The sequence below is a fragment of the Orbicella franksi genome, chromosome 9 (assembly GCF_964199315.1).
Source record: "Orbicella franksi chromosome 9, jaOrbFran1.1, whole genome shotgun sequence".
In the NCBI taxonomy this organism is placed as follows: Eukaryota; Metazoa; Cnidaria; class Anthozoa; order Scleractinia; family Merulinidae; genus Orbicella; species Orbicella franksi.
The window spans coordinates 11,221,859-11,236,421 of record NC_138153.1 but is presented as its reverse complement, the minus strand read 5'-3'; the positions used below and the strand labels follow the sequence as shown (position 1 = coordinate 11,236,421).

Sequence of the window (14,563 nt, the reverse complement as noted above, 5' to 3'; positions counted from 1 at the left end):
CGTGTTGTGTTCTTGGGCTAGGCACTTTACTCTCGCAGTGCCTCACTCCACCCAGGTATGTAAATGGGTACCGACGAATTTAATGCTGGGGGGTAACCCAGCGATGGACTAGCATCCCATCCAGAGAGGAGTAGAAATACTCCTAGTCGCTTCATACTACAGAAACCGGAATAAGCTCCCGCCCGATGAGCCACTTGGCTCGTATGCAGACTTTACTTTACTCTTTTTACCATTTGCCCTACAACAATGCGGCATTACTGATTTATCTTTTTATAGGATAACAACCAAGAGAAGAAACGTCAAGCAGGTTAATCCCCATTCAAGTCCTTAGGCCCCAGTAATCCGGAGGGGCCTCTTAATTTTATTTTTAGACATGGCACCCAGTCCTTCAGACGGATTTGAGCGGAAGCAAGCCATCGACATTGCTATGTCGTCTTGACACCTTTCCCTTGAAAAACCACGTCGGGAAATTGTGATAACTTGTCTGGTTTGTTTTTTTTACAAGCAGGTAAATTTTGATAGTTGATAAAACACGCACCTAAATATTGAAAGTTTTTATTTTTCATTTCTCATCTGCCTTGGAGATATCATCGACAGTTTTGCATTTTCTGCCATCACTTCGTCCTTTCCTTTCGGTGACTGCTTTAATGTACTACTATATAGCGAGCTAATTGCTTTTACTCATTGTGACGTAGCGCGAAACATTGCAGTGTAGTGTATTGTATTGTAGTGTATTGCAGTGCAGTGTAGTGAGTGCCCTGTAATGCAGTGCTGTGGGCAGTGCTGTGTAGTGCAGTGTAGTAGAGTAGAGTGAGGTGTTGTACAGTGCTATGCAGTGCAGTGCAGTGCAATGCAGTGCAGTATAATCGGGCAAGGAATTGATCCACGAAAAGAAAAATGGGAATCACCGAGCATCCGAGAGAGTAAATTGCAGGCGAAGTTGAAGCTCCCGGTGCCAAGCTCTATACTTGCTTAAATATTTCTTCCGTTGTGCACGCGCTTGATATATGACGTGGCGCGACATTGCGACCTAATTAAATTTCGTGCGCAGAAGGGATGCGCAGTATTACTGGGCGCGAACGTCCCCAAGTATTGTGTTGTTGCTCCAAGTGCTGTCCTCAACAACCAATCAACGTATGTTTTCGTGTCATGTAATTTTGCTTGAATTGACGTCCTATAGCCGCCCATAAGCTTAAGTCTATGTAAATTTCCACTGAAGCGATTGACAGGCGCTTAAGAGCAACAGGTTGCAAATCAGTCAAACATAACAGCGGGGTACCTTTTGTCCTACGACAATCCGGCATTACTAATTTATCCGATTTGGCGGGATATGAACCGAGTTCCGTAAACGTAGGAAACTGAATACAAAAGCAAAAGTTTGAAGTAATTAGCACCGTGTCGGACCCCAAAAATTCCAGTCCGGAGCTTCCATGATTATTCTTCTCTGTGTGACGTTGCTCAAGTGTTTTCTGGCGACCACTGCCGAGACTGGTAACCAGTTAGGTAAGACAATAATATTGTCGACACTTCGCGGATTGTTCTTTTCTGATCATGTCCTCGAGGAGGCATCGTGTTGTCATACGGCATTTTAGAGCCTAAGTGAAACACAAGGGCTTCTTGAAGTTCAGAGCGTCGCGAGTTCCACTTGACATGTTTCAGATGATTTACTAATTAATTCTTTACGCTTTTTCTTTCTCTCTTAATGTTTTTCTTTTTCAAATATTTAGTTACCTGCCCGCTTGAAAAACGAATGCATGTGAAGGGAAACTAGTTTTTGATAGAAAATGGCATTTTAACCTACAAGAGGTTAAATAGCAGAGTAAATCCATCATTGTACTTACACATGAGCATAAAAAGACCCAAACAAAGTCAAGATAGCCCGAGGCACAAAATCTTTAAAAGCATGAATAAACATAACTAACAGGTAAACTCTGCAAGATCATGTCAAATCTTCTTTTGTCTAGAATTCATTACAAGCTATTTCAAAAAATTTTAAGTTACCAAATAAAATACAAATATATTTTAAAGAAATGTGTAAGATACGATTTGCGATCAAACCGCGAATACTAAGCTGGGCCGGATTGTTTGAAAGCCGGTTAACGCTAAACAGGGTTAAAAGTTAACCGAAGTATTAATTTTTCTTATATAAAAAAGGTTTTTTACTGCTTACGTTTTGTGTAGTTTGAGCTTAGTCAAGCTCAAAACTGAAGGATAAACAGTATAAACTGAAAACCTCACCGAAAAGTTACAAAACTAAAATCCAAATTCTAGCTAATCCTGGGTTAGCTTAATCGGGCTTTGAACAACCCAGCCCTCTGTAGTTTTGGTTAAAACTCTCTCTTAGCGTATAGTTCCGTAACGGACAAACGGTTGATGTAACCTGCATCCCACCAAGGGGGAGTGACTAGGGGTCAGATAGCAGCTCTCGCAAGGTCTCACATAAATGGCTCGATAACTTTTGAGAGAACAACAGGGCAAGCAACAGAAACAATGCCACTATTCTCATAACAGTAACAGCTGCTACACTATGACGACAAATAGAATTTCAAGCTTACGAGAGCTGTTTCATTGGTGTCACGTGGCCAGAAAATAGACATTTTACTTTTCTCCCTGCTTAAAAGTTACTTTTGTTCAAGGTTACGACAACCTAGGATGTTGGCATCTCCCGGAAAATGACACAGCAGCAGTTGCGAGCTTAGAGGGACATCACAACGGGCTGGAAGGATTCTACTGGGACAGGTAATGTAGTGATCTAATAACGAGTATACGCAACAAATTATGTTGAAGGAAGCTAGTACCTTTGTCAGATGTAAAACTTGCTTTCCCCAAAGATATTCGAGGACATTTTTCCACGATAATTCAAAGATACTTAGCGATATTCCAAAAACAAAACGAATTTTCTGAAAACTCCTCAAGTTTTTCCAAAGATTTCGGAGGATGCTGTGATGAGAAGACTTTGTGATCGCTTCCGATGACGCGAATTTGAATGATCTTCAATAAAACATATCAGCCAAGTTTATTTAATACTTATTGATTGATCGACTGATTGATTGGTTGATTGATTGATTGATTGATTGATTTATATCAATATTTAACTTAAGGTTCCCAACTGGAGGCTTAACAAATTTATGTTCTACTGTTCCCAGCAAAATGTAATTGCGCGAATCAAGTAGCACACCCCTCACTCAAAGAGCTTGTGCTACCAGACTTATTTCCACTGAGAATCGTATATGGGTGACAATTTACTCCCTAATTTTAGCGAGAAATTTCGGCGTTAATTAATTTATGATATTACATGTGAAATTACAAAATTGCCACGGCAACGTTTGGCGTGTAATTTGTCGATATAATAAACAAGTCAAAAGCCCACGGTGGGAAGCGTAATTTGCCTAGAGGCCCGGGAAATTATTATGAATTTTGACAAAACGCGAGTGAGATTTTTTCCTAATTTCAATCGTCACCATTTGATTACCCCTACTTATTTTATATCAATTTATTTCCAGAGTAAACTCAGTCTTAAAGTGCGCAACAGTCGCGAATGACAAAGGGTTTAAGTATTTTGCGGTTCGTAATGGCGGCGAGTGCTTGGCAGATGACAAGCTTCAAGTGAGATACAAGGACCACGGGGAATCACAAGAATGCTTTGAAGGAGAAGGAGGCCATGAAGCCATCAACGTTTATAACATAACGGGTAAATACAGAAGCAAAATCACTAATTTAACTTTGCTGTAATAAATTATAATATTTCGAGAGGTAGCCACAGCAGCCCTGGTTTTCATGCCGGTCCTCTATCCTGATCGAATTGAAATTTGGAGGTGTTAGTTGTTCAGGAGGGAGGAGACCCAGAGTACCCGGAGAGAAACCCTCGCCGCCAGGCGAGAACCAACAACAAACTCAACACACATATGACACCGGGCCGGAATCGCACCCGGGCCACATTGGTGGGAGGCGAGCGCTTTCACAACAGCGCCATCCTTGCTACCCAGCGGCTTGTGCTGATATTGTCGCTGATAACATGAGACCTCAAAAATACTACGATTCTATTAGAGTTTGGTTGAGAGATCGATTTCTTACTGTTTTTATAAGGTACCATTCCTTCCTTGGAAGACTTTGAAGGGGACATCCTACTCACTAAAGTGCAGAAAGCCATGACTACACCTTTCCATCTGGATGTAGCAGCCGCTGGAGTCTGGGCCCAAGCGGATTTTTTATGGCCTGAAAGAATTGTGCCGTATTACATTCCACCTGATCTTGGTAAGCTTAGCAATACCTTGAACGTCTTCTTTTTTTATCAGGTCTGTAACGCATGCTGTATTGCATTATCGAGTACCCTTTGGCAAACAGTGATCATGTTGTCATGAGAAGACCATGAATGTTTTTTCGTGATTGTTTTTTTTTTTTTTTTGCGTAATTTAGACGTTAAGATCTCGTAATTTATTGGGACAGTAAAGGCTTTGATATTTGATATAATCTTTCGTTTCTTCCGGATTTATTAGCACACTCACTTGCTTCATCCGGCGATGAAACTTTATTTTCGAAACATCATGATTCGACTAAGAGCCATAATGAAATACATGAACAGTTAACCAACTGCTGAACTCAAATAGGCAGCAGAACACTTGCACCAACTGCGGCCAAATAACAGGGATAAATACAGTGGAATCTCGATTTCTCGAACCCTCATTTTTTCGAACCTCCCGATAACTCGAACCAAAAGTCGTTCCCTCTCCTCAGTTGAACACTGTAATTTTACCCCCGATTTCTCGAACTCTCCGAATTTTTGAACCAATTTTTGTTTCCCCTGGAGGTTCGAAAAATCGGAATTGCACTGTATTATTATATCACTTAGTCTTCGTTTAAAACTTTTTTTATTTTTTCTCGATCAGTCGGGCACCATTTAGCTGATAGGTTTCATCATGGCATGCGTCACTGGTTTGAGCAGACCTGTATCAAGTTTGTCCCCAAGAAAACGGGCCACAGAGACTGGGTCGAGTTATACCGGGAAAAGAACCCGTTAAGTCGCAGGTAACAGAAACAGTATGAAACCTTGATAAGAAAAATAACTTTTTGGAATTGCTACGCGGTTCGTCGAGTAATTTACTTGTTGACTGAGTCGAGATCATTTTAAGTAAGAGCAACAAGAAAATTTACAAGTAAACCAAAGCGGTCTTTACTATAATGCATACTCCTGTAATTGCGTCTTAAATCAGCACACAGGTACTCCACAAGAATTGGCTCAAGAGTATTTTCAACTGCGTATAAAAATGTCTTATAAAGAACTAAATAGAACTGGCTTTCAGTGGTGAAATCATTGACACCGTTGTTAACCGTTTCATTTTCTGTGGTCTGTCAACTTTTTAAGAGTGCCTGCCTGTAAAAATCAGGCAAATTCTTAATTTCGCGGCAAGGGTCGAAAATTCGATTTCGCTCATATTCTTATGGTAGATAGGCTAGGGCATGACAAAAACTACTAGATAGTTTTTTTGGCAAAATATCCTTTTCTTTCAAAGAAATATGCAAATTACCAAATTCCGTTAAAATCCACATTTGACGCACCATTTTATCAAACAAGTTTGAGAGCCGCGCATGCAAAACCACATTATTCTTCCGTCTTTAAAACACTCAAATATTTTTGTGCAATGTTTAAATGTGTACTGGGTTGATTTTAGGGAATGTTGCATTGTCTCTTTGGGTGCAAAATAATTAAATTTCGAAGACATGTATTTTATTCACGTAAAAGTACTTCGTGAATATAATTAATTTTCACCATGTGCGAAACCTTCAAATGGATTAAGCTTCTGGTGGTTGAATTGAAGAAGGATGGTCTACAGATTCCTGTAAAAATTTCTTTGGGCAAGTGATTGTGAGCAACGCGAGAGCTTTTCAAAGTACGTTAAAAATGCAAATATTTGACCATCCGTCGTCAAATTTCAATTTACGGGTTGGACGTACATTTTAGAATGCGCCACATGACTTGACCTATGTTAAGTTGAAATAGACACAGAGCTGATAATTTCGAAATGTTCTAAGCTCATTTGCTGTAAAAGGCAGGTCTAAAGCCGATTTGACGTGTTTCTCTCACCATTCGTCGCACATAAAGCAGAAGTTTGCTTTTGTTTACATAACGTCCGATGTACATCGCCAACTGTCGACTTATTTAATGGTCGAATACCATGAATCTGTGACCATCTTTCTGCGCATATGAACATCACTGCATCTGAGTCATTTGTAGATAGTTGCTTGCTTTGCGGTGCGCCAAAATATTAAAAATATTACGTTTGATCGATTGCTGACCATTGCTGATAAGCGTGTCGGCGCAGCACAATCTTACAGCCGTTATTTGTTCGTCACGCAATGCTGTCACGACATATGCTGCACATTTGGATCTATTTTGTATAGAGCACTCTCAGAGCAAGTGAAACAATTTAATCATAGTTCATCTGTTTGTTCATATATATAATAATATGTGTATATTTATATAATCGTATTCTATTGTGTACGTGACCTCGGTCCAAACCATGTTTGTTTCAGACAACAGCTGATAAAGCTAGTGCCTGTACTCACTAGAATTAAAAAAAAAAAAATCACCATAAACAAATTATAGATCAATGAAGCAAGAACTAGCTGAAATAAAAATAGGAAATCACAACGTGTCTAATTCGTGAGAAAAACGGACTAAATTTAGTAAGTAATTACGTGAGTAAATAGCCCCGGCCATGCTATTTTGACGTATTTTATTTGCTTAGTGGCGAGGCATTGGTATGTTTGTAACAGAAAATAGAGGACTGTCCAAAATTATTGTCAGTAAAATATTGTAAATAAAACACCTATTGACCGGTTACCTCCGCGGCCACCATTTGGTCGTTCCGATAAGGGTTTCATTATTGTCTTTACCCCTATTAAGCGGCCACCCAAAATTTAAAAACTTTGTTTTGGAAAGGGCGATGGCAGAAAAGAGTCTGAAATCGAAGGTGCATGACGAGTTATGATTCAAACACACGCCTATCATGATTGTCTTGAATTGACTCCATGTTCACCAAGAAATTGATAACCCGATAGTGAAAAATTAAATACCCAAGGTACACCAACCTCTATTTAAGCGGCTAACCCCATTAAGTGGTCACCACCCATTTCCCCGAGGGTAGCCCACTGTATTACATGTAAACCAAAAATAATTGCACAGCGCGAAAAGACCTATTGTAGGTATGAGTTTAGCGTTACAGTATTACGCAGGGTATGTAATTAGCGGTGGTCGAGTAAAAGATAACAACAGGGGTAATGGTAAACTATTCATTCTTTTCATTTCTTAATTTAATCTCTTCCTACTCAATGCGATTGTGTGCTCCCAGTGGTTCCAAGCCTTACGGAGCCTTACGTATTAGGATAGAAATTGTCCTACCGCTACCCCCTAGAATGGGATGACAGCATTGCGTGACGAACAAGGAACCGCTACAAGCACCAAGCCATCAAACCATGATGATCAAACGTAATATTTTGGTGTAGTGCAAAGCAAGCAACTATCTACAAATGACTTAGCCGTTTTTGACTTAGATGCAGTGGTGATCATATGTGTCGAAAGAGGGTCACAGATTCATGATATTCGACCATTAAATAAGTCGACAGTTGGCGATGTACATCGGACGTTATGTAAACAAAAGCAAACTTCTGCTTTATGTGCGACGAATGGTGAGAGAAACACGTCAAATCGGCTTTGGACCTGCCTTTTACAGCAAATGAGCTTAGAACATTTCGAAATTATCAGCTCTGTGTCTATTTCAACTTAACATAGGTCAAGTCATGTGGCGCATGCTAAAATGTACGTCCAACCCGTAAATTGAAATTTGACGACGGATGGTCAAATATTTGCATTTTTAACGTACTTTGAAAAGCTCTCGCGTTGCTCACAATCACTTGCCCAAAGAAATTTTTACAGGAATCTGTAGACCATCCTTCTTCAATTCAACCACCAGAAGCTTAATCCATTTGAAGGTTTCGCACATGGTGAAAATTAATTATATTCACGAAGTACTTTTACGTGAATAAAATACATGTCTTCGAAATTTAATTATTTTGCACCCAAAGAGACAACGCAACATTCCCTAAAATCAACCCAGTACACATTTAAACATTGCACAAAAATATTTGAGTGTTTTAAAGACGGAAGAATAATGTGGTTTTGCATGCGAGGCCCTCAAACTTGTTTAATAAAATGGTGCGTCAAATGACGATTTTAACGGAATTTGGGAATTTGGTAATTTGTATATTTCTTTGAAATAAAAGGATATTTTGCCAAAAAAACTATCTAGTGGTTTTTGTCATGCCCTAGCCTATCTGCCATGAAAGTATGAGCGAAATCGAATTTTCGACCCTTGCCGAGTTATTTTCCATTTTTATGGACAGGGACTCTTAACACCTTTTCAACTTTTCTGTTAATCAATTTGTTACATCACTGTGAGTACTTTCTTCATTTCTACATGCTTAACCTTGTTTCAGATGCGCTTCGTCGATTGGTCGAATTGGTGGCTATCAACCAATCAAACTTGGAGATCACTGTCCTCCTGGTAGCGTCATTCATGAGGTGGGGCACTCGCTTGGCTTATGGCACACACAGTCTCGGCCAGACAGGGACAAATACATACAGATACTTTGGGACAATATACTACCAGGTACTTGTTCAGTTTTGGATGCATTAAAATAAGAAAATCATCCCAAAGAGAAATATGGACTTCATAATTAGAATCAATGGCTTGTTTGTGGCAAGCATAAACTTACTTCGAAAAGAAAGCGACGAATTTGTGAAAACAGCTTAGAGCTTCGTTTGATCTGCTAAGTTCTAAGTAGCCTCACGGCCTGTTTGCTTGACAGTATATTTGCATTGTGGGCAGAAATAAGAGCGGTATATTCCGCTAGGGAATTGAAATGACAGCTGAGCATTTACTTATATTGTTTAACCCCAAAGGAACTCCCCAAGTACTCATTTAAACACCATGCGCGAAGGAAGACACCTCTAGAATTGTGTGACACTATTCGTTCAGGAAATCTGACTGTAATCGATATTTTGACTTAAGAATTTTACGATTAAGTGACCCCCATCTGCATCCTACAGCAGTCTAACCTCCTCTCCCTCCTAACGTTTGATAGATTCTTAAGTATAAACTGAAAATTTTCGGTCATATCCTCCTTACAGGTAAATCGGATCAGTTCAAGAAATACTACCACGGCGGTGGAGACGAACTTAAAGTCAAATACGACTACATGAGTATTATGCATTACGGGAAAGACTATTTCGCAAAACTAGATTCAGAACGAAGGCGTTATCTGGTGACAATCAAGACCAAGGACCCGAAGTATCAGAATCGAATTGGCCAAAGACAATACCTGACATCTAACGATCTCCTAATGATAAATAGCATGTATGGATGCCCAGGTAATACAAGCCACGATACTACACTACAACGAAATTCTACTTGTTGTAACTGTGGTGTGGTAGCCTTTCCTCAGCGCTTGGACGGTGCACAGTAAGACCGGAAAATTACAGACTAGAATAGTTGAATGTGTCAACAGTGTGAAGTGATCTCAGTGTTATTTCTTTCTTTGTTTTTTTTTTTTGAGTAATTTAGGTCAGAACATTTCCTCGTGGCAGTTGATAAAGTGTGCTACGGTAGACCGTGGATTGATGAATGCCTCAATGAAGCGGTCTTATAACGGTTTATAAAGCGTTTTCATTAATCTTTCCAACCGATATCTTCGTTACATCAGTGGGTATAAGTTCCAAAGACTCCACAAAAAAAAAACAAAAGACAAAAAACAAAAACACACTAAGAAACATATACTTATCTATGTTCCCACACATCATACCATAAATCGTAGCTGCATATATGGAATGGGTGACAAAGAATCCGGAATCAACCAAAGGATTCTGAAATTTCGAAATAAAAAAATCTGCAGGATCCTTTCAGATATTATAGACTACCTCCAGAGGAACGGAAAAACGGAAATGTCCTTACCATTTGCTAAATTTTCAGTTTCCAGTCTCTCATCAGCCGAAAACAATTACGGGAAATCGAATTGTAAATGGTAAGCGCCATCTCGTTTGGTCGGGTTTCTGATTTTGGCAAAAGCCTTACCATTATTCAACATTCATCTTAACCAGTCTATTCTGACAGATAGTAAGCACCCAAGATCTCCACATAACTTGTTTTCATACGCAGATTATCCACACATGTGGCACACTGGGCATTGGAATGATTGCTCATCTCCATGTGGCTCAGGGAAACAAACACGACACGTTTACTGTGAAAAAAGCGAAGGAGAAAAAGTATCTTCGAAATATTGCAGCAAGACGAAACTACCAGTACAATCTCGTAAATGCTATGGAAAACAATGCGGTAAAGTATGCTCAGTTATTAATTAGGCTCAGTCTGTGTTTGCAGGGCGCTAAGTACGTCATGTTGATTCTGTCCATATATCAGTCAATGGGCCTATCTATCCATTGGGCCATGCCCCTCCCCCCCCCCCCCCCCCCAAACAAGCACAAGCCTAGTCAGCCGGGTAGGAATATGGAACGTGCAATCTTGGTTTTTATCGATACATTATCATGCACCTTTTGTCCATCAGAGAGTCACTGAGTTAATGATCCAAAGGGCCATTCTGGAGTCAATTTTTGTCAGCCTTTGTCGATTAACCTTGTTATGATAATGATATACGTCCGTTTTATCGTCTTTCTTATAGAAACCTGTCCACGGGATTGGCTTTTTTTCAACAATGCTTGTTATCAAGTGAACTTAGAAAGGAAAAATATACAAGATGCGACCGATTCGTGCCTGGATAACGGAGCAGGAATTCTAACTCTCAGGAGTAGCGAAGAGGAGACCTTTTTACGAGAAGAACTGGAGAAGGACAATCTGAACAATATATTTTACTGGCTTGGTATGGAATTAAATTTTCTTTCAGCAACAATACCTCTCAGGATTTTTTTTTCAAGATTTCTAAGACGTTAGAAATAGCTACATATAGCATACAATGAAGCTGAAAGAAAAGGAAGAAAGAAGACAATCAAAATTCACAATGGCGTCACTTCGTACCTTGTTCAGTCATTGAGGATTAGATGTTTTAACTATTTTCTGCTGGAGATATGCACTGTAAATTAGCAAAAATCCTGACTTAATACTTTGTTTTTTGAAAGTTCTTACCAGTGCATAACAGCTTGTTAATCGTACACTAAAATTAACAGTCACAAAAAGAGACCAAACGCACTTTGATTGAAGAATAAAAGAGAACAAAAAAAGAGCAAGCTTTTTCTTTCTCTTAATATGGCAAATGCGCTATTTCTAGGTGCGAAGTATAGCCCAAGCAAAGGTAATTTTGCCTGGCCCGATGATACGGAAGTTGTTTACAACGCATGGAATCCAGGAGAGCCTCGATTTGGATTGGACTGTTCTCTAATGATGAATAGGAAAGGCTGGGGTACAGATAGGTGCGACATGGAACGAAGCTTTATTTGTAAGAAAGGTAGGTTATTATGGTTTGAAAGTGCATGGTTGTCTTCATTTTGAGTCTAAAGGTGCTATGTCTACTTTGGATTTTCAGTACAAGGATAAAAGTATATTGAGAAGTTGCATAGGGTCGCCGATTTCTTTATAGTTGCTGTCCTTAGACAGAAACGTAAATCATGCATTAAAGTTGCGACCTTTGGCGTGAAAACTTTCCGAGTCTAAAACTCTGGCATGTTGTGTAAAAGCACCCATTCTGTTATTGGCTCGTTATTGAATAAAAGGTTATGGGAATATTAACAGCTTAATCCACGCCTATTCAATCTCCAAAAAACCTAGCAAAATAGTCAAACAAAAACATAGCCTTTCCCGTTTTTTAGAACTGAAGAATTACAAGCGAAGTGAAGTCAAGGTAAAGACGGAAAAGAAAGAAGACTACAAGTGGTATGCAGAAGACTGGGACGAGTGTTCGGTTTCTTGTGGTGGAGGCCAAAGAAATAGGAAGACATTTTGCGGTGTTGACAACAAGAGAGAGGTTGAAGATACTTTGTGCGAGGGTATTGTTACTTTCTTTTCTTTTTCACTGGAAACATTCATTTTCATCTGAAAGAACCTTTAAAAGATCATTCCAATTTTATTACCTTTGTTTCTATAAAAGGTAAATTGTGGAATAGTTGCAACAAACATAAGGTTTTATCTCGCATAGATCCTCCACCCGCAGCATGGCAAGAATGCAACGTGGAACCATGCCCCTCTGAATATAAATGGAACGTGGGAGACTGGCAAGACTGCAGTAGGACTTGTGGAGGTGGAACCAAACGCCGAACAAAGATGTGTGTTGGAAAAAATATGATATCAACCTCCTGGAAATTATGTAAGGACAAAGCACCAGTTACTAAACAGAAGTAAGAGAAATTATTACTTTCTATCAAACGTAAAAATGCGACCAATTTCGTTGCAATTTGCAGAATATTTTATAAACATGAACGGAGATAGTATCGCTCAGTGGCGAGGGAATTACAACAATGAATTTTATGCCAACATAGGTGCAACACTGAGCCTTGTCCAAGAAGAAAGATTCAACTATCACCATCACCAGTCTGGAAGGTGAGTACATGTGAAAGTGAGTTTAACCTAATTAAAAATTATTCCACGAGCGCACTTTGGATTTCAGAAGATTGATAGCCAAGACTATGAAAACTCTTGAACTGCAATATCCAATGATCCAGTTTTTTTATATTTGTTCTTCTCCATTCTCCCAATAAATGAATAAAACAAAGCGGAAATAAAACACACCACCTCCATACTGTAGGTCTGCCCATTTCCAACCGACAAGCTAATAAATTTACAGCCCCAGCAAGTGATACGCATGGTATTTCATGTAAGAGTGATGGAAACAATTTTGCACTTTGCACACGCCTTGCAGGCTTGTGGCTTTAAATTACTCTGAAAACGCTTTGGCTGTTGGTCTAAATATCCATAAATTAATTTCCGCTCTAAGACCAACTTTTAAAATGAAGATGATTGACAGCGAATACAAGCGCATTACACGTGGATAAGTTGCAAATAGGGCGTAAGTGTTCATCCTAGCAACATGCAACAACAACAAAAACATCATGAACAGAAGCAGCAACAGCATTTGACACCGAATTAGTAACAGGTACACGCTAATAACAGTAGGGAAGAAAAGGTAGGATTAGCGAAACGTTCTTTTGCATGTTTGCATGTTTAATTTTTTGCATGTTTATGTCTTCGTAGATGAGCTCTTGGAGCAAGTGTTCTAAGACTTGTGGATCTGGGCATCAGATAAGAGGTGTATTTTGTTCCAGGAGCAACAATAAACCACTAAATACGTCGGCTTGTGATGGGAAAACAAAACCCACTGATCTGCGGCGGTGTTTTTTGAAGGAATGCATACTTAAAAGAGGTTTGTATTTAAAATGAAAAAATGTACATTTCTATTCACAAAAAAATATCTTAGAACATAAGCAAACGATATTTGCTCTTTGATATTGAAACTCGTTTTATTGTTTCTATCAAGAAGTTCAAAGTACACTTTTCAGTCTTTGGCAAGTGCATAAGTCTCGCGCTACGTTTTCTTGAAGCTTCACGCGGAATTTTCCTCAGAGCGCGTTCGACGTACTGCTTTTCGAATCACCCGTACTAACGTTAATATTCAAACTGATAAAGGCTCAAGCACCAGCCGAAACGTCTTGAACGAAACATAAAAAAAAAAAAAAATAGTCAGTGTCAAACCATTATCTCACAGTTTAAAGCATCAATTGCATTTACTTTGATGTAGTTATATTATATCATTCGGCATAGCTCAAAATTTTTGCATAATAATTTCTCAAGATGGGCTTTTGATTTTATCTATTGGCTTGTTGGACGCCGATTCAAACGGTCCTGTTGGTGTCTTCCCCAGTTAAAGAACTGTCTCAACCAAGTGTGCAGCGAAGTCAACATATTTCTCTTGACTCCACCTGGAACATTGTGATACTCATAAGGGAAGGAAACTAATCTCTGATCTTCCTTTTAAAAATAACAATCGACTTTTGTTTCTTTGCAAAGTCCACAGGTGCTCTGATAGTCACGTGATGTGTAAAACTTGGGCGAAGCAGGGGAGTTGCAAGACTAGTGCGTGGGTTCGATCAAAATGTCGACGTCGATGCAAGACATGTTAAACACACGTGGACCAGAGACGATTCAAAATGAACGATCTATTTTCCTGGACACAGAATGATAATGCGCCTAAATAATAAAATAATGTTATAGGATTTCATCAGGGCTAGATGCTGTAGAGATAGATAGATCTAGTGGATAGATCACGTGTGTCCGTGAATGTGTGTCCTAAGTAGGCATATCTGATGTTTTGTTGTAAAATTCGAAGAAAATGTTTGTAAGTTACTATGGTTGTAAGACTGCGAGGCTCGCAATTCGGTCTCTTATCACACCAGATAACACAATTGAAAGAATAATTTGTTATTTAGCAGGAAGATTTTCCACAACAATGCGCGCCCTCATTGGCCACTTCGTGGACACATGACGTTTAACAATAAAATTGTTTCCCA

General features: G+C 39.2%; 1 protein-coding gene across 1 annotated transcript; it reads left to right on the top strand.

Annotated features, from left to right (window-relative positions):
* The first annotated feature begins 715 nt into the window (after positions 1 to 715).
* Positions 716 to 14,563, top strand: LOC145497356 (uncharacterized). The gene is made up of 15 exons (XM_081477176.1): positions 716 to 1,503; positions 2,637 to 2,739; positions 3,504 to 3,691; positions 4,087 to 4,254; positions 4,887 to 5,025; positions 8,494 to 8,666; positions 9,188 to 9,427; positions 10,212 to 10,388; positions 10,732 to 10,929; positions 11,335 to 11,511; positions 11,873 to 12,049; positions 12,199 to 12,397; positions 12,539 to 12,599; positions 13,251 to 13,419; positions 14,064 to 14,563. The coding sequence occupies exons 1-15, from the start codon at positions 1,431 to 1,433 to the stop codon at positions 14,174 to 14,176; spliced, it is 2,355 nt and encodes a 784-aa protein (XP_081333302.1). The 5' UTR covers positions 716 to 1,430; the 3' UTR covers positions 14,177 to 14,563.